Here is a 24,268-nt window from a genome sequence, read left to right on the forward strand (position 1 = left end):
TATGACAAAAAAAATAATCTATTGATCACAAAATTTTCAGAGTGGGGATATTCAAATTTCTAATAATTTATAGACGTTTTGAAAAATTCATAATATAACATATAAGAAAAATTATAAATGTTTTTATTATATATTTAATGTGATTTTTAAATATATTTTAATAATATAAAATTAAAAAAAGAACTAAGATACAAAAATTGTTATCAAATATTTATTATTCATTATAATTAATTTTCACATATACGTTAATCATATTAGGTAATTTCGTAGCTTTTATTTAAGGAAAGTGCAAAATATTTTTTGGTACGTTATTTATCAATTCGATAGTTAGTTTAATAAAAAGTGTAATATAAGTTAAGATGAACCAACCTATTTTTCTAGGAATAGTATATTTTGTATAGTTATTTATTAAATAAGAATTTATAATCATACAGTTCTATGATCGTTCATATCGTTTTATAACAAAATATTTAAATCATCGATAATAAAATTTTCAATCTAAAATCTTTAATAAATTTATAATTTATAAATGTTCTTGAAAATTCATTGAAAGTTTTAATATTAAAATATTTATGTAATCTTATGGTATATAGTGTTTATTATATATATATATATATATATTTATTTTATTATTAAATGATATTTTTTACTCATATGGTTTTAAAATCATGTGTATCTTCTTATAATAAAAATGTTAAACCAATTGATCATTAATTTTTAACATAATAATTTTAATAGTTTTAGTCATTTATTGTCGTTTTTAAAAATTCAAAATATAACATATACGAAAAAATCTAAATTTTATTTTTATAGCTAATTTGATTGTTTAATTTATTTTAATAATATAAAATTAAACAAAAAATGATGGAGGAGATATACATTGTTATCAAATCTTTATTATTAAACTCATTAATTGTCATATATATATTAGTCATTTATGGTAATTCCGTAGGTTTTATTTAAGGAAAGAAAATATCATATCATATCATTATATCATATAGTTTGACCAACTTATGTATCTAACAACATATAAAAATCGAATGTGGACCTACTTATTTTTCAATTGAATGTAATTGACTACCTAATTGAGTGCCACCTATGCATTGGGGCCTCTTTTAATTAATACAAAATTGAGGTTACATCTTTTCAAATGTTCCTCAATTAATATATAAGGGATAGCACTGGTGCAACTGCGAGAGACCATAAATGTCCTCATGACAATAATGTTGTTGCGTAAGCAGACCAAGGATTTCGTAGAAATGGAATTGTTTCTCTCTCTCTATTCGATGTATATATCAGTTTCTTCAACTAATGATTACTTGTTATCCGCTAGTACTACCCGCCGGCATCTATGTGATGGGACCCACGTAAACAAGGGATGATCGGGCGCACAATAGCAATTTCATAATCCACGCACGCGCATTCTAGCCGCTAGAATTGATTACCAAAATAACGAGCTTTAGGGTTTTAGCTACTTTGCGACGGTTCTGTGAGATTCCCAATTGGGGGAGATGTTGAAACTAGGGTTTAGGTTATCGATTGGCATTCAACACCACCGCGTGCTCGTGATTCCATTGTGAGTTTAATTTAATTCTTTCTTTATCTTCTTATTATGATCCCTCTACGTTTTTTTTTTGTTTCAAAGTTTATGACTTTTGAGAGAATTGAATCGTGGGTAGTACTGGTTTCTGGGAAATGGATAAAGCTTTTTATCTTCTTCTGTGATCTCACTACTTTCACGTGTGATTGATTGTTACCACCAAGTTGAAATCCTCAGTTTTTTTTTCACTTTAGGTTGAATAAACACTCGTTGCCGCCAAGAATCTTGTGTTCTGATAAGCGCGATTACAATTCCTCTGGACTGAGTAGGTATGTTCCGAAGAAGCTCCGGGAGATTAGTGAAGAATTGAAATCTCAGCTTCTTGATAGCTCTGACAAGGGTGAAAATGCTAGTAGATGGGATCCTAGTGCATCAGGGTCTAAAGCAAAGGATGACAGGGAGGAGATATATATGGATCTGCAAGAGAGAAACGATGCTGAGAGTTACATCAATGTGTCTCTCCATGGCTCTAATGAAGGTACTATGAGCTTGGAGAAGGGTATGACTGCTGGTAGATGGGATCATTGTGTACCGGGCCCTAAAGGTAGCAACTTTACAGAGGCTGGAGCTGGCACGCATTCGCACCTGAAGGTTAAAAACGATTCTGGAACGTTCAGGAATGTGTCTTGTGATGACTCTGAAGAAGGTATTATTATGTAACCTCAGTTGTGATAGTTCAATATCTTATTTATTGAGAGTAAAGACTAGATCACTAATGAGTAACCTACGTTTTCTGCGATTTCTTTGCAGAGTTGGAAGAAAGCAGTGACGATGTTAGATCGACGAGACAACACAAACAAGCTTATGATGAAATCAAACTATACATGGATGCTGAGACGGCCAAGAGCAGCAAAGAAACACAAGAGGCAGAGAACATGGCTATTCGTTATCTTGGTTTAAGGTTAGGCTTTATTTGCTTCAGTTTAAAGTGTATTGATTTCTATCTTCTTACTTCTTTTTTTATTTTTCTGCAATGGCCTCAAGAGCATATACAGCAGCTGAGCTGAAGAAGAAGCTCATTGGAAAGAAATATCCTCTTGAAATCGTTGACAAAGTGATCAGTGACTTTCAGCATCGGTAAAAAAGATTCCTCTCTGCTTCTTTGTTTTCATTAAGTATCCACTTTACTGATTACATGAACATTTTGTTTTGTGTGTGTTATTAGAGGTTTCATCAATGACAACTTCTACGCGGAAGCATTCACACGGTCTAGATGGTCTTCCCTAAGTTGGGGACCTAGGCGGATCAAGCAAGTATAAAGCTTCTTTCCACTTTTGCCATTCACATAGTTACAATCACATGATGTACTTAAAAGCAAAATGTGTACTTTAAATATTGGATCAGGCATTGTTTAAGAAAGGCGTAAGCAACGAGGATTCAGATGCGGCCATAAAGCTTGTTTTTGAGAAAGACAACCAATGCAAAGAGACGGAACCGAGTCACGGGATGTCCAAGGAAGCGTTGGATCAGCTTTATGTTCAGGCGTCAAAGCGGTGGCTCCAAGGCAGAGACTTGCCTGTAGAAAACCGTAAAGCTAGAGTTATACGGTGGCTTCAGTACAGGGGATTCAACTGGGGTGTTGTCTCTCAGCTTATGAAGAGGCTAGAATCTCCACTGTCCTCAGACTCCAGATAAATTTTATGGTTTTGGTCCCTAGGTTTTCTATTTGTTTTGAATTTCTTTCCAGTTTATGTTCGAGTAGAGTTTGATCCACACTTTCCGTATCAATAAATTCACTTATGTAAGTTTCATCCAGTGTGTTTCAGAAAAAAAAGAGGTCAAAAATTTTTCAGTTCGGATTTTTCTGATAAAAATGCCTGAAGGTCAAGGAAGTTGGTGACCTGATGACGGGCAAATTTCATCCAGTCAACGAAGATTGAACGTTATTTGTAATCTCTGTGAAAAAAAATAAAAGCAAGTCGTTATCTCTAATTTCATGCTGCATTGAAAATCACAACAAATCAATCTAGTGAAGATGATATCAGAAGCGAAGTGGACGAAAATTCCTGAGTCAGCATTTATATATAATGAGCACAAAGGAATTTTGATGGAATCATCGAACTTTTTATTACAATGAGAAGACAAGGTCTAGATTACATTAACAACAAAATTTAAATTAGTTTTATTTATCAAAGTAATGCAAACTGCATTTTGGAGGTTTTGTCAAGAAAGTGATATCCAGTAAAAAATATGTGAAAGAGAATCATAGCAAATTTATATAATTAGTCTATAAGGTTTCCGTAAAGAAAACATGTTTATTCTCTAATATTCATTAAAAAATTTAATATATATATTTAGATTAATGGTTGTATTAAAATTGTGTTATACGAGGGATGTTAATACGGGCTTCAACCCCGCGGGTTCTAACGGGCTCTGTATAAAATTTCTGGTCCGTTACCCGTTTATTTGTATGTAAAACTTAACGGGTTCATACCGGGTTACCCATTAAGGTTCATTTAATAAATGTGCGGAGTCTGAATATAAAATTTCTAACCCGTTATCCGTTTATTTTTTTTTTTTATAAAAAAATAGAGAAAACGACGTCGTTAGGTTTCACTTTACATCTTTCTCAAGCCTTCGCTCTTCTTAGATCGTATCCTCTTCAAGTTCTCAGTCAATCGAATTTGAGAAATCGAGAAAAGTTATATGAATCAAAATTGAGAAATCGAGAAAAGGGTCTCTTCGTTTTCTTCATTAAGCTACGGTAAGCTACTGGTTTTGACATTTTTTCATCTTCTTCGAGAGCAATCTCTGAAACAACTCTTCCTCTGATTTTGATTCTGGGTTTCAGATATCGGCAAAGGATCACCAGCTGAGGAAGAAGTATACGATCCAACTCGGCAAGGATCACCAGCTCGTCCTTAAGGTATATACATCTCATGACTCTTACTCGTACTTTTACACATCATGCACCGTCCTTGCTGAATATCTTAGTCTCTTAGGGAGTGAAGAAGAGTCTCATCTTAACATTTTTGTGTATTTTCAGGATGGATTTAGATTCTCTCAACACAATTGCAATCCTTGAGGCTCAAGAGGAATACATGAACATGAATGAAGAAGATGCTTTGAATGAGGAAAATGCAGTGAGTGAGGAAGAAACGGAGATGCAAGAACAAGAACCAAGTGACACACAAGTAACTGAAACAACTCAAGCAACAAAACCACGCAAGAGGCGCTTAACTTCTACAGTTTGGAACGATTTTACATCAGTTGGAGTTGAAAGTGATGGCAAGGAAAGAGGTCAGTGTAACTATTGTGGTAGAAACCTAGTGGTCAATACTACAACACATGGCACACAACACTTGCATCGCCATTTAGAAACTTGTCCATAAAAGCCTAAGAAGGTAGATAGGGTTCCATATGATCATAAAGTTGATAGAGAGATGACTAGCGAGATCATAATCTATCATGATTTGTCGTTTAGATATGCTGAGTATGAAAAGGTAAGAGCAAGGAGTTTGTATCTCAATCCGGATTGTAAGCCAATTTGTAGACAAACTGCTGTCGCTGATGTCTTTAGAAGGTATGAAATAGAAAAGGAAAAGCTTACGAATGTGTTTGCAAAGCATCAAGGTAGAGTTTGCTTTACTTCAGATTTGTGGCTAGCTCGTCCCACTACCATGGGTTATCGTTGTTTGACTGCCTCTTTCATTGATGATGACTGGAAATTGAACAATAAGGTTTTAGCCTTTTGCGTTCTGAAGTGTCCACACACTGGTGGAGAAATTGCTAGCACTATTATTGAGTGTTTGAAGGATTGGGGTTTGGAGGAAAATGTATTCTCTTTCACTCTGGATAACGCTACCAACAATGATAGTATGCTGAGAATACTTAAAGGGCAACTTCAGATGATGGGTGGCAGTGGTTTGTTATGTGATGGGAAGTTTATGCATGTGCGATGTTGTGCTCACATCTTAATATGATAGTGAAAGACGGTTTAGAGTTAGCAAAAGATCTCTTGCATGACATTAGGGAAAGTGTCAGATATGTAAAAGCATCTCAACAAAGAATACAGTCTTTTGCAGCTTGTGTTGAAAGAGTTGGGATCATAGACGGAGCAGGTCTATCTCTTGATCTTCTGACTAGATGGAACTCTACATACCAGATGCTAGTCCGAGCATTGAAGTTCAGAGCAGCTTTTGAAAGCATGGCATCTTTTGATACACATTACAAGTCGTTGCCTTCGGAGGCTGACTGGAACCGAGGGGTTAGGATATGCGAGCTGTTGAAGCCTTTTAGTGTCATTACTACATATTTTTCTGGTTCTAAGTATCCTACATCAAATGTTTATTTCACAGAAGTGTGGAGGATAGAAAGATTGTTGAAGAAATATGCTCACTGTGATGATGATGGGATAAGAGAAATGATTCATCCAATGCAAGTTAAGTTTGATAAGTACTGGGAGGATTATAATCTGATTCTCGCTATGGGAGCTGTGCTAGATCTGAGATTGAAAATTGAGATTCTTGAAAAAGCTTATGAAACTGTGGATCCTACTACTTCTGCCTTAAAGATCGCAGTACTTAGGGAAAACTTGGAGAAGCTCTACAAAGACTATTAAGCTAGAAAGTGGGCAAGCTCATCAGGTCCTTCAGCTTCACAAACTCCATATGAGATAGTCAATGAATCACCACTTGAAGAAGAATTTGACAATGTAAGTAAATGTTCAGACTTTGCATCTTCATTGTATAGGATCTTTTTGAGTTATTGATATGAAACTTCATTGTATAGGATCTTTTTAAGTTAGAAAGAAGCATTGCAGCTGGTCTGAACAACCCAAAGACACATTTAGATATTTATTTAGAGGAGCCAAGAGTAAACAGAAAAAATTATCCAAACTTGGATATCTTAGGTTATTGGAAAGAGAATCATCATAGGCTGAGTGATTTAGCTGATATGGCGAGGGATTTGCTTACCATCCCTCTTACTACGGTTGCCTCTGAGTCGGCCTTTAGTATTGGAGGTAGAATTTTGACTCCATACCTAAACCGGCTTCTTCCAAAAAATGTTCAAGCTTTGCTTTGTGCTCGCAATTGGCTTAGAGGATTTGCAGAATTTGAAGGTAGTTTTAAAAATTTACACAAACAGATTTATAGTTAAATGATTCTTGGATTAACTTGCATTTTAAATTGTAGGTACCATCCAAGATACTGATGAGATTGCCACTGAAGATGTCAGAAAAACAGTGAGCAGCTTGATATGCTACAGAGAGTGTATGTGAGGAAGAGAAGAGAAAGGGAGAACAGAGGAGAGGAGGAAGAACATAGTGTTGGCAGTTAGATTTTGATGACGTGGATTTATTCTGTTAAGAGTACTAGAGAATAAGGAGATTGTACTTGGGCCTTGGTATATAAGAGGACCCAAGTGAGAGAGGATAGCAGGCAGTTAGAGAGTCTTGGGCTTGACCTTGATTGAAGAAGATTGTAATTGGCTTTGCACTTCGACTTGTGAAGTCTAAGAGGGACGGTCGGGTGGATCTTAATCAATAAACATCATAGTTCTAACAAATTGGTGCGAGTGAGCGCTCTGGATCGAGAACCATCGCGACAATGACGAAGAGGAAGAAGGACACCGGCGACGGTCAAGCGGATCCTCCGGTGACCTTGGATTTGCTTGCGGCGACGTTGCGAGATCAGTCGCCGGTCCAGATCGAGACGAATTGGCGGTTCACCGAATCTTTTTTTGAACTGGAGAAAAACGCAAAGGAGATGGAATCGCGAATCGAAGCTTCGATTGAATCAAGGATTGAAGCGTGTTACGAGAAGATGTGTGCGCGGTTGGAGAAGAAGCTCTCTAAAGAGATCGACGTTCCCGATGAATCACCTCCAGTGTATCGTCATCCTAACTATCAGGTACATAACGCAAACTGGGAACCTGGCCGTAGTTCTAGGAATGAGGATGCGGTAGATCGAACCTCGATTGTTGGTAACCGTGAGAGGATGTTAAAACGAGTGGAATTACCTGTGTATGATGGTTGTGATGCGTATGGATGGCTGCTCTTGCAGAACGTTTTTTCAGGATTGGCGGTTATGATGACCGAGCTAAATTGGATGTGGTCTCAGTAAGTTTAGCAGGAGATGTACTCAGCTGGTTTAACTGTGAATCACATCGAAGAGGTTTCAGAAGCTGGATGGAGTTTAAACAGAAACTGATAGCGTGATTCAGTAAGGAGAAGTTCAGGGACCCTAGTCAGCCATTCTTTGCGGTTAAACAGACTGGTACTGCAGCTCAGTATATCCATGCCTTCGAAGATCTATCAACATTGATGACTGGTCTGACAGATACGCAGCTCGAAGGGATATTCATGAATGGGTTAAAACCTGAAATGAGAGAAGTTGTAACGATGTGCAAACCAGTTGAATTGGATGAAATGATTTCAACAACATATCAGATGGAAGACATTGTTTTATATAAGGTGGTGTGTAGAGAGCGACAAGCAGAGAGGAAAGACAATTCAAAAACAACGTCTATCAAATCTTTTTCCTCTGGAAAGAGTAGCTCAGGATGGACTTTCAAGCCGACGCAAGCGAAGCCGACTGAGACATGAGGACAGAGACCGCATTTACGATTGACTGAAGCTCGGATAGCAGAGAAAAAGCGTTTGGGACTGTGCTTCACCTGTGATGATAAGTGGTCAAGGCAGCATTTGTGTCCCAACCGTATGCTCCAGGTCTTGACAGTCGTAGATGGAATGGAGATGGAGATAATGGATCAATCTCTAGTTGAAGTAGAGGAAGAAACAGAGGATACTGAAGCTTCGATGATGGCACTTTCCTTGAGTTCATTCTTAGGACAGTCATGTTCCACTACAACAAAACTGAAGGGGGCGATAAAGAAGAATTCAGTGGTGGTCATGATAGATAGCGGTGCGACTCATAATTTCATCTCACCTTTGATAGTACAGAAGACCAAGCTTAAGGTTACGGAGAATATGAATCTGCGTGTCTTGCTTGGAACGGGAATCTCAGTTCAGGGGACATGAATGTGTCAGAAGGTGACTGTAGGGTTACCGTCTATGTCTTTTGAAGCAGATTTTGTGGTTTTGGAGTTGGGTAATGTTGACATTATCCTTGGAGTGGAATGGTTGAGAACGTTGGGCAAATGTATGGTGGATTGGGAACAGAATGAATGGTCTTTTGTCTCTGAGGGAGCACCAGTGATTTTAAGAGGTGATCCATCGCTTCATGCTCAGACCGTATCTCTTAAATCATTCACAGCAGATAACACGATGTGTCACAAAGGAGTTGAGATGGAGGTACGATCATTGGAGGAAAGGAGTGAGACAGTGAAGGAGTTACCACTACCTATTGCTCAGACGTTGCAGCACTATGCTAGGGTATTTCAGAAACCGGTAGGGTTGCCTCCAGTCAGAGGTCGGGAACATGCAATTGTGTTGTTGGATAGCTCTAAACCGATAAGCGTGAGACCTTACAGGTATCCTCACGCACACAAGGAAGTGATGGAGAGAATGGTTAAAGAGATGTTAGAGGAAGGGTTGATAAGACCGAGCCAGAGTCCGTATTCAAGTTCGGTTCTGTTGGTTAAGAAGAAAGATAATTCACATCGATTCTATGTGGATTATCATGCATTGAACCGTGCTACAGTTCCAGACAAGTACCCAATCCCAATGATTGATCAACTGTTTGATGAATTACATGGAGCTAAGATCTTTTCAAAGTTGGATTTGCGGGCTGGGTATCATCAGATACGAATGCAAGAAGAAGATATTGCGAAGACTGCATTTCGTACGCATGATGGTCATTTGAGTTTTTAGTGATGCCTTTCGGTCTCACTAATGCTCTGGCCACATTCCAAGCCTTGATGAATGATCTTTTCAGACAATATTTGCGGAAGTTTGTGCTGGTATTTTTTGATGATATCCTCATTTACAGCAAAACAGTGGAGGATCACATGAAGCATTTGGAGCTGGTTTTGGATATTTCGTGGAGCAGCGTCTGTTTGCGAACATGAAGAAGTGTGCGTTTGCACAAGAGAAAGTGGAGTATTTGGGACATGTGATTACAAGCAAGGGTGTTTCAACTGATCCCCAAAAGGTGATAGCAGTGAAACAATGGCATAATCCAAAGTCGGTCAAGGAGTTGCGAGGATTTTTGGGTCTCACTGGCTATTACAGAAAGTTTGTTCAGAGCTATGGATCGATTGCTAAGCCGTTGACAGAATTACTGAAGAATGAGCAGTTTTTATGGTCAGAATTTTCTCAACGGGCGTTTGATAAGTTGAAGCAGGCAATGATCTCGGCTCCTGTATTGGCACTTCCAGATTTCAATAAGTTGTTCATCGTGGAGTCAGATGCTTCAGGTATTGGGTTGGGAGCAGTTCTTATGCAGGATCAACATCCAATAGCGTATTTCAGCAGGGGATTAACTCATAAGGAACAACAGAAGCCAATTTATGAAAGAGAACTAATGGCAATTGTGATGGCCATTCAGAAGTGGAAGCATTATCTCTTGGGTAGAAGATTCATTGTGAGGACTGATCAACAGAGCCTAAAATACTTGTTGGAGCAGCGAGAGATGACGCTTGACTATCAGCGTTGGCTTACGAGAATCTTGGGGTATGAGTTTGACATTGAGTATAAGGTTGGCAGTGAGAATAAGGTGGCAGATGGGTTATCTAGGATTGATCACACTGATGAGGGAAGACTGACTCTGGACTTGCTAACACTAACGGTTCCTTCTACTTTGGAATTGCAAGATTTGTATAAGGAAATTGAGAAGGATGAGACTATTCAGAAGTTGATAAGGAGATTCAAGAATGAAGAACAAATGAAACAGGGTTTACGTTGGTCAATGAGCGTTTGTTCTTTAAAAACAAACTCGTCATTCCTGCCAATTCCAGGTACATTCAGTTGATGTCATGACAGTGTCATGGGGGGCATGCTGGGGTTTTGCGAACATTACAACGGGTCCGGGACCTATTTTACTGGCCGAAAATGCGTAAGAGAGTGCAGGAGTATGTAACGGCTTGTAGTGTGTGCCAAACGCATAAGTCTTCGACTCTTTCTCCTGCTGGGCTATTGCAGCCAATTGAGTTACCCGTGCATATTTGGGAGGATGTGGCGATGGACTTCATTGAAGGATTACCTACTTCACAAGGGGTTAATGTGATTCTTGTGGTAGTAGACAGGCTCAGCAAGTATGGCCATTTCTTGACATTACGCCATCCTTTCACCGGTGTGGACGTGGCAAACAAGTTTACTCAAGAGATTATTCGATTACATGGCTATCCTAAGTCCATTATTTCGGATCGCGACAGAATCTTTCTTAGCAAATTTTGGAAGGAGTGTTTCAAGTTATTGGGAACTAAGCTGCGTTTTAGTACATCGTGTCATCCGCAGTCAGATGGACAGTCTGAGGTCTTGAATAGATGTTTGGAGACTTATCTGTGTTGCTTTGCTTCCACACATCCTAAGACATGGGCAAAATTTTTGACTTGGGCGGATCTGTGGTATAATACGGCGTATCACACGACATTAAAGTGTACCCCTTTCAAGCTTGTTTATGGTCGTGATCCTCCTCACTTGCTTTCATATGAATCAGGATCGACTGTAAATTTTGAAGTGGAGTCGGCGTTCATGGAAAGAGATAGAATGTTGGGGTCGATTAAGGACAATCTCTTACGGGCACAAGAGCTGATGAAGAACAGCTCTGACAAGCATCATCGTGATTTGGAGTTTGAGGTAGGCGCTTCAGTTTATCTGAAACTACGGCCGTATCGACAGCATTCTGTGGCTCGTCGTGTGTTTCAAAAGTTAGCTGCGAGGTACTACGGTCCATTTGAGGTGATTGGGCGAATTGGGCAGGTGGCTTACCGTCTGAAGTTACCTGAATCATCTCGCATTCACCCGGTCTTTCACAAATCACAGCTTAAACCGGTGATTGGGAGTACGAGAACAGTTTCGGAGTTACCTTCTCGGTTGGATGATAATGGTGAGTTTGTTATTGAACCAGAGGAGATTCAGGATACTCGTTATGATGAAGAGGGTCACTTGGAAGTGTTGATCAAATGGCGTAATCTTCCGGATCATGAGATGTCTTGGTTGAAAGCTAGCGAGGTGAAACATCAGTTTCCAACTTTTTCACTTGAGGACAAGCCGAAACTCGTGAACAGGGGTATTGATATGCTACAGAGAGTGTATGTGAGGAAGAGAAGAGAAAGGGAGAGGAGGAAGAACAGAGTGTTGGCCGTTGGAGTTTGATGACGTGGATTTATTCTGTTACGAGTACTAGAGAATAAGGAGATTGTACTTGGGCCTTGGTATATAAGAGGACCCAAGTGAGAGAGGATAGCAGGCGGTTAGAGAGTCTTGGGCTTGCCCTTGATTGAGGAAGATTGTAATTGGCTTAGCACTTCGACTTGTGAAGTCTAAGAGGGGCGGTTGGGTGGATCTTAATCAATAAACATCATAGTTCTAACACAACTCAAGAGTAGAAAGTTCAAGGTCACGAGATTCAAACATGCAATGAGACAGTGAAGAGGTAACCTTGAGTCCTTGACTGTTACTTACTCGGTTCTTTGATAGAGAATGGTCCAATTCTGATACTTTTATGTCTTGTTAGGTCATGTGTTTGTGGCCTTGACTGTAAAATGTTATGTCTTTTATGTCCTGTTAGGCATTGGTTTAGTCAGATAGAGAATGGTCCAATTCTGATACTTTTTTGTCTTTGGCCGAGAGTTATTCACCACTTTGGTGTAATGCTCCATTGTAAACTCCTTACGTAATGCTGATATAAATAATGTCATTTCTTTTTAGAGCAATGCTCCATGTAGATGGAGAACTCGTTGTTGGTTTGAGACAAAAAGAGGATGTGAAGTTGGTTTCTATCTTGTTTATCCATAGTTGTTTCTCTATGGTTTGCAGTTTTTTTTTATTTCAGACACAAGTTTAATGGCAAAACTGTTTTGTTATCTTTCAATTTATGAGTTTGTTGGTTTGCTCTAGAACATATATTGTCGGGTTTTGTTGTCTTTCACCTTCAAAGACAGTTTTAAAACAGGTTCATTACATGTTATTGTAAAGCTCCAAAAATTGTTTGCTTTACTTCAGATTTCAGATTCGTTAAACTTACAAGTTACAAACACATATGTAGAAGTTTAATAAATATTAAAACTGATAAAGGTAAGCATTATGGATTCATTATAAAATAACAACATCCTTAATCATAAGTTTCTTAGGATTAACATAGCAAAAGAGAGAAACAATAACAAATCTATATTTAAAAAATAACTGAACTGTATTAGGAAAAGAAAAAAACAAACGGGCTCACGGGTATCTCCAATTCAAAGGGGCTCATAATTAAATGGGCTCTAACGGGTTTGCGGTTAAAAGTGCATGCAGTTAACGGGTTTTAAACGGGTATGGTCTAAACGGGCTGGGCCTAAAAGGGTACGGGTAGCCCGTATTAACATCCCTAGTTTATACCTTGTAAACTCTTTATGTTATTAATAAAATTCTAATGGTTTATCGAAAAAAAAAGTCACGAAATTGTCATAACCAAGAATTAAACGGTTAATCAACTTGATATCTAATAGACCTAGTTAAACTGACTCAATTAGATGTTGATTCAGTTAGATGTGGTAAACTATAACAAATTATGATAGAAAAAACTGTATATTTTGACATTTTCGTTTATTTACTTATGATTTCATTTTGGTTAAGTTGTTAATTATATGTATTCAGTGAAGATTTCAACTTTGTATAAATATTTGGAGAGGCTAAATAGAATACTTGAGCTCTCACGTCCCGTCATAAAATAGCGTTATGAGACATAGAGAACATATCCATCAGACTCTTCCAAATAGATATGACAGCTACTTCGAATCAATTCATTCCTGACTGCACATGGATACATTGAAGAGGTTATTCCAGAAATACATGCAATAATAGTGTATTGTAAAGTGTGATTGTGAGAAAAGAAAGTTATGCCATTTGATCATTTTAATGTTGATGTTGTATTTATTAACCTTGTTATAAATTAGACATAATCAATATCTTTCATAAAAGAATTTATGGCATGTGATGCACAATAGGTGTACACTAAATTATATATAATGAAATGCAAGCCAATTATCATAGGATTTTTAAATTATGCAGACAACATTAAAATATCATTATGATTTTGTAAGGTATTAGTTATAACGATTTGTTATTGCATTGTATAAGTAACAAACTGTGCCAAAATTTACAACAACAAAGGATAATAGCTTAACTTTCTCTAAGATATTAAAACATTTCGATAAACAAAGACATTGGTTGTTTTCCCTACTTCGTTATTATTGGAAGAAGGTTTTCAACCGGTCATGGCCGAATGATGCTCTAATTTGGGTTAAGTGATTACAAACTAATTTAGCTTAAGTGTATATAAACTGATTTAGCTTAGGACTGGTGTTTGTTAATATCTAACAACTTTTTTTTCTTTTTTTTGGTAACCTTAACCAATTCATTATCGATTGACATTGTGGAGGATTATGTCCAACAAATAAAGTAACAAAAGTTATCTAGTTACTTTAATTATCTAGTTACTTTAATTATGGTCGACAAAAAATCAACATTAAATTTTTAGCCAATATGTTGAGGACTGTTGTTTTATCAAACTATATTTTGGTCTATCAAACCTACAACATTTTTTTAGTTATGGATGCGGAAGCTCACACAATTATCATCGATCGGTTTTATAGTTTGTAAATTATATGTGGTATGATATTGAATATAATAAATGGACAAATCATTATTTTTTCTACAAACTATTAGCACATAAAAAGTCAATATACCTCATTAACATCAATATCTTTTTCGACAGTGATACCTTCTACAACAAGAACATTCTCTTTGAGATTCCGTCGGAGACAAATTTATCCATGTTAAAGTTTGATTTTATTTATAATTTGCGTAATTATATTTGCAAGAATGGTCATGACACAATTCCAATTACATTTACATTTGAATGTTGTTGTAAAGGATAGTGATTGTTTATTTTATTTTGGTCAATAAGGATAGTGATTTTTTCTTTCTAACCAAAACTAAATAAAACAAGAAAGAGCTATTTATTTGTATCTGGGATCGAACAAGTTTTTAGTTTGGACAAATGTATTAGAAACTGTCCTTTACCAAAGTTTAAATGGGCCGGGCCGAATTTAACTCAATTGACCCTACTCTTCTTCTTAAACGGCATGAATCCGATTAAAAAATAAAACGGCACAACGTCTAAGGCGGCTACCGGAAAACGATGTCGTTTGGTGTGTGATAAAGTTTTCTTTCTTTAAACTCATCACAGCGACTCGCCTCTTCCTTATTTGCATCTTCTTCGCACTTCTCTCTGAGACGCGGAGAGAAGCCTTTCCTCTGTATTCTTTTAAGGCTTATAGACAGTAGGGAGAGTAGAAAATCTGATGGGGAAGAGGAAAGAGCGTCGCTTCGCCGCTAATAATTCGAGTCGTCGTGTCAAGCTTGATCTCTTCGCGGAACCCTCTGGTACGCTTTTTTTTCCTCTCTTCGTTTTCACCTCTTTTGATTGATTTAATCTACTGGTTCGTTCGGAATTGAACTAATTAGAATGATTTGATTTGTAGAACTCGATCTCGGTTATGTATTGAAGAAATCTGAAGCTATTTGATGAAGATTAGGGATTGTGATTATCTGTTGATAGATTCTTATAGGAGTTTTCCAGATATAATAATAGTATTGTAGTTATATCTCTATTTCTTTGATATCTTTTTGTGCAGGAGATTTGGGTGGCTCAGATGTGCGTTGTGATGGAGATGAGAAGGAACAAACAGAGCCTAATGAGTTACCTAAGTCACCTTCTTCTTCAGGTGGGTTCCATCAGCTATCTTCAGTTCAGCTAATGTAGCAACGCCCTTAGACACATGTTATGTTGTTTGCCCCCCAAAAATTTGTTGCTCTCAGAGTAGAGAGTGGCTGTGGTGTTGGAGACATCGTATGACATTCAGTTCAGGCCAAGCCACAGTGATATTATGAATTAGTTGCTCTATTGTTTGCAGCTTCAAGCTTACTAGCTTAGTGGGGGGCTTTCTTCTGGAAGTAGCTCATAGCGGTTCGTATGTCTCTGGCTGTTTTGGCTTGCAACGTTTTAACTGACGGCTTTGTCATTTGTTGTGACAGGTCGCTGATAAATCCTTCCCCGACGCTATTCTTCATCCTTTTATAACTTACTTATGCAACCTAAAAATGTCACATAGCTATTCTTTTTCGTATCAGTTTATATAACTGAAGGCTAGTTATGTATGTAGTTGAGATTCCAAAGTTTGACGCTTTAGTCTTTTTGTTTTCAGGTCAGAAAACAGAGAACCCTTTGCTTTTACTTGGACAATATAGTGATGAGGAGGAGGTGGAAGATGAGAAAGAGGATAAGGCAGATGATGCCACTGCCGAAAGTTCTTTAGCCAATAAAAATGAGAAGGTATCAGTAATTAACTTATATAAACCGGCTTTACTGATGTTATCTCTGTTAGTCCTGATTAATTTTGTTTAAACCAGGTTAAAGCACACAAAGATACAAATGTCAAATCTGGTGCAGACACGACTATCAAGATGGTTGACCAACAACAAACAGCGGAGGATTCTTCTGCTTCTTTTTTTAAGGCTGAAGGGGGGAGTGGTTATGTCACAGCAAGTTACTCCACAGCCTCGGGTGGACTAAACAAGCAGACGGGTCCCTCAGTTCAAGCAACTGGCACCGTGTCTTTGGAGTATCATGCTCCCATGGATGTTACTTCGCAGTGGAAGATGATTTTGCATGAGGAGAGCAATCAGTATTACTACTGGAACACACTAACTGGAGAAACTTTGTGGGAAGTTCCTGCTGTATTGACTCAAACTGCTACGGCATATGGGACTGGATACAATGAGTCTGGGCATGTTGTTACAGATGCGTACACCTTGAGTTCTGGTGTTGAACCAAGCTATTTGCAACAACCCGTGGAAAATGTATACACAGGAACTGATTGTTCGACCTCTCTAACAGCTGAGCTGGGTGGGAGTAACAAAAGTGGAGATCATTATGCCAAAAGCTTAGGAACTGATGGTCATCAAGTTGAAAGTCAGATAGACTCTGCTGTTAATTACCAACCATGTCAGGAGAAGCTTGCAGGGCCAGGAAATTCAGATCATATGCAGGCTAGTGTTGATCAAGGAGCGGCTACTGACCTCCCTTCTCGCCTGTTGAGCCAAAGCGAAGGCTTACTGGAGAAGCTGAGGTCTCTGCAGAAGTAAGCCATTCTTGTTTGTGTCTTCTTGTTTTCCCATGTTCCATTAATCTTATTTGAAATATGACTCTCTAATTTCTAAAATTTTATAGGTCTCATGGAAACTTTCACAGCAATGAGCAGATATCAAAGTACATACTGGAGCTTGAAGTCAGACATTCTGATGTAAAGGCACTGTTATATGATACCTCACCTTTACTTTCCTTTTGGCTCCACACTGAGAAAGAACTCAAGCGTCTGGAAGACGGCGTTAACGATGAGATTTACGAGCTTGCAAAATCTGCAGTAATGGATGGAATTGCAGAAACTAACAATAGCTCTCCCAAAGAAAAGTTGGTCACAGATGATAATACAGCAAGTGAAACTCATGACAGTGGGAGAGAAGGAGAGTTAGTTCAATCGGGAAAAACTCTTCATTCAGATGAATCAGTGGATGGTGATGGATCTCCCACCCACTCCCAAAGCCATCCAGCTGAGAAGTCTGATAATGTTACTCCTTTAGATGAGATTCAGAAGGTAGGCTCCTCAGTTGTGGAAGATGTTGATATGGATGTGGATATGGAGGTTGAAGAACCAGTTTCATCGTCTCCTGTTCAAGTGATAGATGCTTCCGATGGTAATCAAACAGAGCCATCCAACCTTCACGCAGATGTTCCACCACCTCCGGGAGAAGAATGGGTTCCACCACCGCCTTCTGAGGTTGAAGATGTTCCACCACCACCGCCTGATAGTTTTAGTGAACCAGCTCCTCCACCTCCTCTTGAAAACGATCATGCCCTTCCACCATTGTCCAGTGACTCTGTGGGAGTTACCTACACCGTACCTCAATCTTATATTCAGCAACCTGCTGATTATGCTGCTCAATACAACTTAACCTATCCAGAGTCCAGTTATCAATATATTGCCAATGCTGCTGCTCCTAACACTCAGTTCTATGGCCAAGTCGACGGATCTCAAGTCTCTCTGCCCCAGTCGGCATATTACTATGAAACTGTTCCTGGTACAAGTGAAGTTGCTCCTGTTGAAGCTTATTACAATCTCAATGGCGTAGCTCCGCTCTTTCCAGTCTCTGCGGAGGCATCACTGAATCACGGTGGAGCTGGTTCTGCTAACTACAACATCCCAAGCGATTCTTCTAAAGCTGTAGAGCCTAACTCCAAATCCAATGATTCTGGGGAAGCAGCATCTTTGAGCTCTGCTGCACAATCCACAGATGGTACAGGTGGAGCGCCTCTATTAGCAAAGGGTCAATCTAAAGGTATGATCTTTCGACTCACCTTATGTTCTTCTCTAATCACATTCATAGTTTGGGTGTGGTCTGAGTTTTTGTCGTTGGCTTTTGGTAACAGTGAAACGGGCTAAAAAGCGGACAGTTGCTGCTACTACATCCACATTGAGGTCTAATAAAAAGGTTTCGAGTTTGGTGGACAAGGTACGTTGTTTATCTCTTGAACCTCCTCGCACAGACATACCCTTTTCCTATATTTTCTTGAATCTAAAACTTAAATGTATCTCTCTCTACTTGTGCTCAGTGGAAAGCTGCGAAAGAAGAGCTAAACGATAGTGAAGAAGAGGAGGAAGAAGATGATTACGGGGTCCTAGATAGAAAAAGACGACGAGAAATCGAAGAATGGAAATCCAGACAGATAGCGAGTGGAGAGGCTAAAGACAATGCTAACTTCCAACCCCTCGGTGGTGACTGGTGAGTTCCTCTTTGGTGTAATGCTAACATTTGTCACTTCGACCATTAAAAACATGATTTAGCTTTACTTAATATGGGAACATTGTGTGTTTGATGACATCGTAGGCGTGAGAAAGTAAAAAGGAGGAAAGAAAGAGCGGGACGTGAAGCCGATGAGCCTAAGAAGAAAGACGACAAGGTACAAAAACCTGATCTGACAAAACTCTCAGCACATCTCCCTTCAGGGTGGCAGGTAATATTATTATTAAGTTCATTTGCGTTTTGTTCTGTAAATGAAGGAAACTCACTCGCTAGAACATTGTCAAACTCGACTTGATCGTCTCTCTCTTGCAGGCGTATTGGGACGAGTCTACCAAGAAAACTTACTATGGGAATACGATAACATCTGAAACCTCTTGGACACGACCCACCAACTGAAATCTGTTATCTGTTTTTCTTCACCCAAAGTTTTGTACTGTTACTTATATTTCTAGAATACATTTGTAATTCTAGATTTTCTCATCATTATAGTGTAAATCTATTACAGAGCTCAGCGTGTTACATGTCTCATTTGTTGGAGACAAAATCTTAGGCGAGATCACATTTTAACATTCCCGTTATCTTTAGTTTCCCAATGCTCAAACCAAGAGATGTCAGGGCGGGTTGGGCAGGTTTGGGTGTGTCTGAATGGGCTTCAGTTTTTTGCTGGACATTTTTGGTCGAAGCCCAAATAGGACCAAGTCCAAATGAGACCATAACCAAATAGTATCATGATTTGTTGGGTTCATGTGTCCACTTAATGTAAACAATGTATTTCAGTTCTAAAGATGCAAAAATAAAAATAAAAAGACCCTGAGCAGCACTCGTTACAGAATCAGTTTGTGCATTCTGCTCATCTTCATTTTCAGCCATCATATCTTCAACACTCGAATAGTCATCATCGTTCAGGTTCAAAGTATCTGATTCATCTACACAAAAGAGAACAAGAGAAAATATTTAATATTCTTGGTCTCGCAAATTCAACCTGTCTACTTGCTATTGATACTTTTATAAAAGACATATTTCTAAAACAGATTGCGTCAAGATAATGAGTTAACCCTGAAACCAAAACTGACAGAAACAGATTTCCTCACATACTAATAAAGCAATGTAATAAAAAACCAGCATAACAGCACTAATATAAGAGAACAAACAAGAAAAAGCATCAGTTAACAAACAAGAGAAAGCATGAAGGATCAGTTAATCAAAATCAAAGCTTAAAACAATGAGATCTTTACGAGCAGGTTCTATATACGAGCTTAACGGAAAGGTCACATGACATATGTTACTATATACGAGCAGGTTCTATATACGACACTAGACAGCAGTAAACAAAAGAAAGTCTTTGATTGATTTTATTATTGGAATAAACAAATAAGAGAAATCATCAGTTAACAATAAGTAGACACTTCATCATCCACATAACAACAACACGTTAGACATATATATAGTTATGTATTAATTAAATAACACAGCCATCAACAGCTCAGCCATAGTTGTACGAGGATATATCAACCTAAACCAACTTTGGTTTTTCTATTAATTAAACAACCAACGTATCTACACATCAGTTCAAAAATTGTATTAACTTATTGTCATGTTTATTGCGAGCAAACAAATTCAAGAGAAGATAACGAAACAATACCTTCGTGAGAGGTCAACCAAGAGCTGCAACAGCTTCTCGCAAACTTCCTAGCTCCAGACCCGTAAAGCACCTGAAAAGTTCATCGAGAACAATTAACCATTTCATGATTTGTGCGAGAACAAACCAAAATTAGGGAACTAATCAAAGATTTTCAACCATTAGTTTTGCTTCTATGCCAGTGCTGACTCGACCCACAACAACAAAAGCTTGTTTCTGGCCATCGAAGGGATTAGGATTGTTTTTGGCCTCAGAAATCGAAGGAGAATCAAAGGAATCGAAGGAGAACCAAAGAAGAAAGAAGAATCGAAGAAGAATCGCAGAAGCGCTCTCTCTGTCTCTCACGACTAGTGAGAAAAAAAAATTGTGTTTTCCCCAATTCTCAAACCCTAGACATTTAATCCTATTGGGCCGCCTATTGTCCAACTGGTTAAGCCCAAATTTGGCCGATGTAGTTGGGTTCACCCATTTGAACAAAAATTATTTATGGTTCAATATGGGCTTGTCCATTTCGGTCCATATCTATTTGGACACGGACCACCCATTTATAGCTCACCCATTTGACATTACTAGATGTGGCGGAACCAGCCCTTTGGCATATGGGTCAGTTGACCCATGTGGATTTTATAAATGTAATTTTTTTTTTACTTATATTTAAGAAAAAAAACTGAAAATATTGCAAAAATAGCTTATTGACCCTTGTAAAATATGTAAATTCTGATTTTGACCCTCCTAATCACTTTGGCTAGCTCCGTCAGGTTGGTGACTTGGTGCACATAAACAGGTTTGCCTCACGCTTGATGATTTTTCCATACCCGCTGCCTAGCCGCCACCAGGTGCAGGTGGAGACATATTTATCTTGGTCTGCCTCCTTAAGTTTGATGAAGTGGAGACATATTATAAGTTTCTCGTCTTATTTTATATTGGTCTGCCTCCTTAAGTTTGATCTTCATCATCATCCTCTTCCTCTTGGCTTCTTCTCTGTCTTTCCCTTCCATCTACTTTTTTTTTTCTTCTGTTTTTTTTTTTGTTTTCAACTTCTAATTTAAGTTATGTGTATAGATTTCTATAATCCAAAGGTAGTGAATTTTCAATCTACATATCATTCCTCTGCAAGTCCTGAATATCCGAGATTGTCGTTTTCTTTGCCGGAAATAGATGTTTGCTTTTCTTTGAAGAGTTTTATCACACGAGTCTTGTTTTCGATAATTATGGGCTATACTCGAATGACCTTGGCTCCATAATAAATGAGACTTCTTTATCGGGTCAATTTCTCTATCGTTTACAAGTTACAATCAATAATAACTGATAGTCCTCAACAGAATTACATGCAAGAGTTCCAAACCGTTTGAATTTCATGCGTAACTACGGAAGTATGTAAAATGTACAGGAATTTAGGCTAAACTCACATTTGGATGCTAAAATTATAGACAACAAAATCAACATTGTTGGCAACACGCGAAGAAACAAAGACCAAGTCAACAGCAATGGGCTATTTTTGACATGTAGGACAGCAGTATTCTGACATTTTAACAAGTAAACAACCAAGAATTACGATAATATATGTACTTCTAAAATGTAGGTAAGACTTGCTTTAACAGTTGTCCTGAGAAAAGCCCTAGTTTCTAGCTTTAGTATTCAAAAATAAATAACTGGACTCTAATCAGAGTTCGGAATCACAAAACCTAAGGTAAGATTAGACCAAAGAAAGACTTCAAACTTGAGCGCTAAAGAATGATGAATTCGCTTTATGCATAGGCTCTTAAGCTATTTCTTATGGTAACACAAACTAAGGGATGAGAGTTACTGATCATCTAACGAGATGATTATTCTTATGACAGTAAATAAACCAAACTCCAAATCCCAAATATGCTAAAGTCTAGATAACACAATCTAAGTCGAGAGATTAAAAAGCAAAACTTAAGTCAAACAAACACACACAAACTAGAAGATGTCTCTAATATGGTAATAAGAACTTTTTAGATGCTCTTCCTGTCCTTAGCAAATCCTTCCTGATGTTGCCGCTACATGAGATAACTCTACTTTCCTCTAGAATAGCACCTACGCGAGAATCTAGAGAAATAGCGTCTACCAAAAAGGATCTGAACGGTTCGAGCCTATCTTGCATATGGATGGTATCGACTACTGCTACTATAACCTCTGCCATATGGACCAGGACCACCTGCTCCTTCATAACTTCCACCTGGGCCACCTGATTCAAACCCCCCACCATAACCTGGGCCTCCACCATATCCCCCGTAGCCTTCCCCTCCTCCACGACCATATCCTCCACCACCTCCGCCTCCGCCTCCATATCCCTCACCACCAAACCCGCTTCCATAGGGTCCAAAACGACTAGAATAGCCAAGGGGTGGTTCACTCCTGTAACCTAAACTACCACCCCCATAGCCACCATACCCTCCTCCAAACTCAGGGCCTACACCTCCACGACCATACCCATACCCCGCAGCAAACCTACTAGGAGGACCTCCATGTGACCTAATGGGACCTGGAGGAGGACCATACCCTCCATCAAAACCTCCGTAAGGTCCACCGTAAGGTCCGCCATAACTATCGTTAAAGGAAGAACGGCCTCTAGGGTGACTACCATAAGAAGGAGGTGAACGGTTCGAAGATTTCTTTGGTTCGGCTTTCTTGATCTCCACCTACAACCAAAGCAACTTAATTAACCTAGAGCTATGCTACTGGCTGCAAGGGTGTTTCTAGCTAACTGTCACAACCTCCTTAAGCTAATGGGTACAACAAAAGGAACAAGCATACAATTTTAAAGACCTAACTCAAACAAAGCTTACCTGAGTGTCAGCCATGTCGACCATGTTTCCTTTAGACAACAACTCATCGACAACCTCCTCGCTGTCGAAAATCACAAAACCGAAACCTCGAGACCTGTTCGTTTCATGGTCTCGGATAATCTGGTGCTCCACTATGGTCCCGTACTTTGCAAAAAAGTCCTTAAGCTCATCTAAACAACAAAAAACAAACAAACAATAAGCACCAAAAAAAAACACTAACATTCTCATTAGAAAGCAATGCACTTTATACCTTCCGTAACAGAAGAGGGTATACCACCGACAAAAATCTTCTTAGTCTTGAAATCCTTAGACTGGTTCCCACCAGCACCAGCACCTTTAGGAATCGTCCTCTTGATCTCAACCTAGTCCAACAAACAAAAGTATTGATCAACTTAAAATCCATGATTACACATAGAATGTTATAAACATAGTAAAAAGAGAGAGAGAGAGAGAGAGAGAGAGAGAGAGAGAGAGAGAGAGAGAGAGAGAGAGAGAGAGAGAGAGAGAGAGAGAGAGAGAGAGAGAGAGAGAGAGAGAGAGAGACCTGTTTGCCATTGAAGGTATGAGTGTCTTCGATGACTTGATCAACAACAGAAGGATCAGCAAAGGTGATGAAACCGAAACCTCTAGGTAGGCCCGTGTGTCGATCTCTCATTATCACCGAGTCTGTAATCTCTCCGTACTTGCCAAAGTGCTTATTGAACTCAGCTGCAATCAAATCCGATCTAATCAGAATCAGATACACATAAACAAGAAGGGGGGACTTACTGTTAGTGGTGTCCTTGTGCAATCCTCCGATGAATATCTTCCTGCGATTCACAAAATTCGAATCCGAAACATCAAACTCTGTTCAATAGAAAGATACAAAGGAGGGGAGGGAGAGAGGCAGATAACGTTACCCTGGGCTTGCGCCATCGCCGGATTGAAAGTTTTCGTTGCGAGATCTGGACCCCATCGTGTTTACGATTCGATCGAGAAGCTCCCGAGATTAAGATCGAGAGAGAGATCGAGAGAGAGAGAGAGAGAGAAAACGAAAGAGCTAGGGTTTTTTTGGTTGGAGGAGCTGCTGAGCTGATTCGATCGAAGATCTCTGAGTTATCTATACTTCGTATTATTTATATAAGAAAAAAAAAACTAACTTTCCTTTTTTGATGGGACGCTATATTAAAAAAATAAATGTCAACAGTGGGCTTTGAACCCACGCCCTTTAGGACCAGAACCTTAATCAGGCGCCTTAGACCAACTCG

The 24,268-nt window shown here is 38.7% G+C and overlaps 3 protein-coding genes across 9 annotated transcripts; 2 read left to right on the top strand and 1 right to left on the bottom strand.

The window, feature by feature from the left end:
- Positions 1 to 1,326: 1,326 nt before the first annotated feature.
- LOC111202410 lies at positions 1,327 to 3,351 on the top strand. The gene is made up of 6 exons (XM_022695251.2): positions 1,327 to 1,576; positions 1,795 to 2,246; positions 2,351 to 2,501; positions 2,585 to 2,677; positions 2,766 to 2,853; positions 2,945 to 3,351. The coding sequence occupies exons 1-6, from the start codon at positions 1,512 to 1,514 to the stop codon at positions 3,233 to 3,235; spliced, it is 1,140 nt and encodes a 379-aa protein (XP_022550972.1). The 5' UTR covers positions 1,327 to 1,511; the 3' UTR covers positions 3,236 to 3,351.
- An 11,523-nt stretch (positions 3,352 to 14,874) lies between these two features.
- Positions 14,875 to 19,138, top strand: LOC111202411 (formin-binding protein 4). Of its 7 annotated transcripts, none has more exons than XM_022695252.2 (9): positions 14,875 to 15,092; positions 15,344 to 15,433; positions 15,914 to 16,041; positions 16,119 to 16,849; positions 16,939 to 18,104; positions 18,196 to 18,278; positions 18,379 to 18,548; positions 18,654 to 18,780; positions 18,882 to 19,138. In XM_022695252.2, the coding sequence occupies exons 1-9, from the start codon at positions 15,011 to 15,013 to the stop codon at positions 18,963 to 18,965; spliced, it is 2,661 nt and encodes an 886-aa protein (XP_022550973.1). In that variant the 5' UTR covers positions 14,875 to 15,010; the 3' UTR covers positions 18,966 to 19,138. The 7 variants fall into 7 exon arrangements, with proteins under 7 accessions (XP_022550973.1, XP_048600589.1, XP_022550974.1 ...); XM_022695253.2 differs by having other exon boundaries at positions 14,915 to 15,092; positions 15,344 to 15,675; positions 15,744 to 16,041; XM_022695256.2 differs by having other exon boundaries at positions 14,916 to 15,092; positions 15,344 to 15,743.
- A 2,915-nt stretch (positions 19,139 to 22,053) lies between these two features.
- Positions 22,054 to 24,152, bottom strand: LOC111202413 (heterogeneous nuclear ribonucleoprotein 1-like). The gene is made up of 6 exons (XM_022695260.2): positions 23,921 to 24,152; positions 23,790 to 23,830; positions 23,566 to 23,729; positions 23,272 to 23,383; positions 23,022 to 23,191; positions 22,054 to 22,874 (listed from the first exon to the last, which is right to left on the bottom strand). The coding sequence occupies exons 1-6, from the start codon at positions 23,974 to 23,976 to the stop codon at positions 22,326 to 22,328; spliced, it is 1,092 nt and encodes a 363-aa protein (XP_022550981.1). The 5' UTR covers positions 23,977 to 24,152; the 3' UTR covers positions 22,054 to 22,325.
- Between the last annotated feature and the right edge of the window lie 116 nt (positions 24,153 to 24,268).

This window comes from Brassica napus, chromosome C1 (assembly GCF_020379485.1).
Source record: "Brassica napus cultivar Da-Ae chromosome C1, Da-Ae, whole genome shotgun sequence".
NCBI classification, from domain to species: Eukaryota; Viridiplantae; Streptophyta; class Magnoliopsida; order Brassicales; family Brassicaceae; genus Brassica; species Brassica napus.

Coding starts and splice junctions, on each gene's coding strand:
- LOC111202410 (XM_022695251.2), top strand. CDS start 1,512: ATGTTGAAACTAGGGTTTAGGTTATCGATTGGCATTCAACACCACCGC. Junction 2,678..2,765: donor ATCAGTGACTTTCAGCATCG/GTAAAAAAGATT, acceptor GTGTGTTATTAG/AGGTTTCATCAATGACAACT. Junction 2,854..2,944: donor GACCTAGGCGGATCAAGCAA/GTATAAAGCTTC, acceptor ATATTGGATCAG/GCATTGTTTAAGAAAGGCGT.
- LOC111202411 (XM_022695252.2), top strand. CDS start 15,011: ATGGGGAAGAGGAAAGAGCGTCGCTTCGCCGCTAATAATTCGAGTCGT. Junction 15,093..15,343: donor TCTCTTCGCGGAACCCTCTG/GTACGCTTTTTT, acceptor CTTTTTGTGCAG/GAGATTTGGGTGGCTCAGAT. Junction 18,279..18,378: donor TTTCGAGTTTGGTGGACAAG/GTACGTTGTTTA, acceptor ACTTGTGCTCAG/TGGAAAGCTGCGAAAGAAGA.
- LOC111202413 (XM_022695260.2), bottom strand. CDS start 23,976: ATGGGGTCCAGATCTCGCAACGAAAACTTTCAATCCGGCGATGGCGCA. Junction 23,730..23,789: donor GCACAAGGACACCACTAACA/GTAAGTCCCCCC, acceptor ATTTGATTGCAG/CTGAGTTCAATAAGCACTTT. Junction 23,192..23,271: donor ACCCTCTTCTGTTACGGAAG/GTATAAAGTGCA, acceptor TTTGTTGTTTAG/ATGAGCTTAAGGACTTTTTT.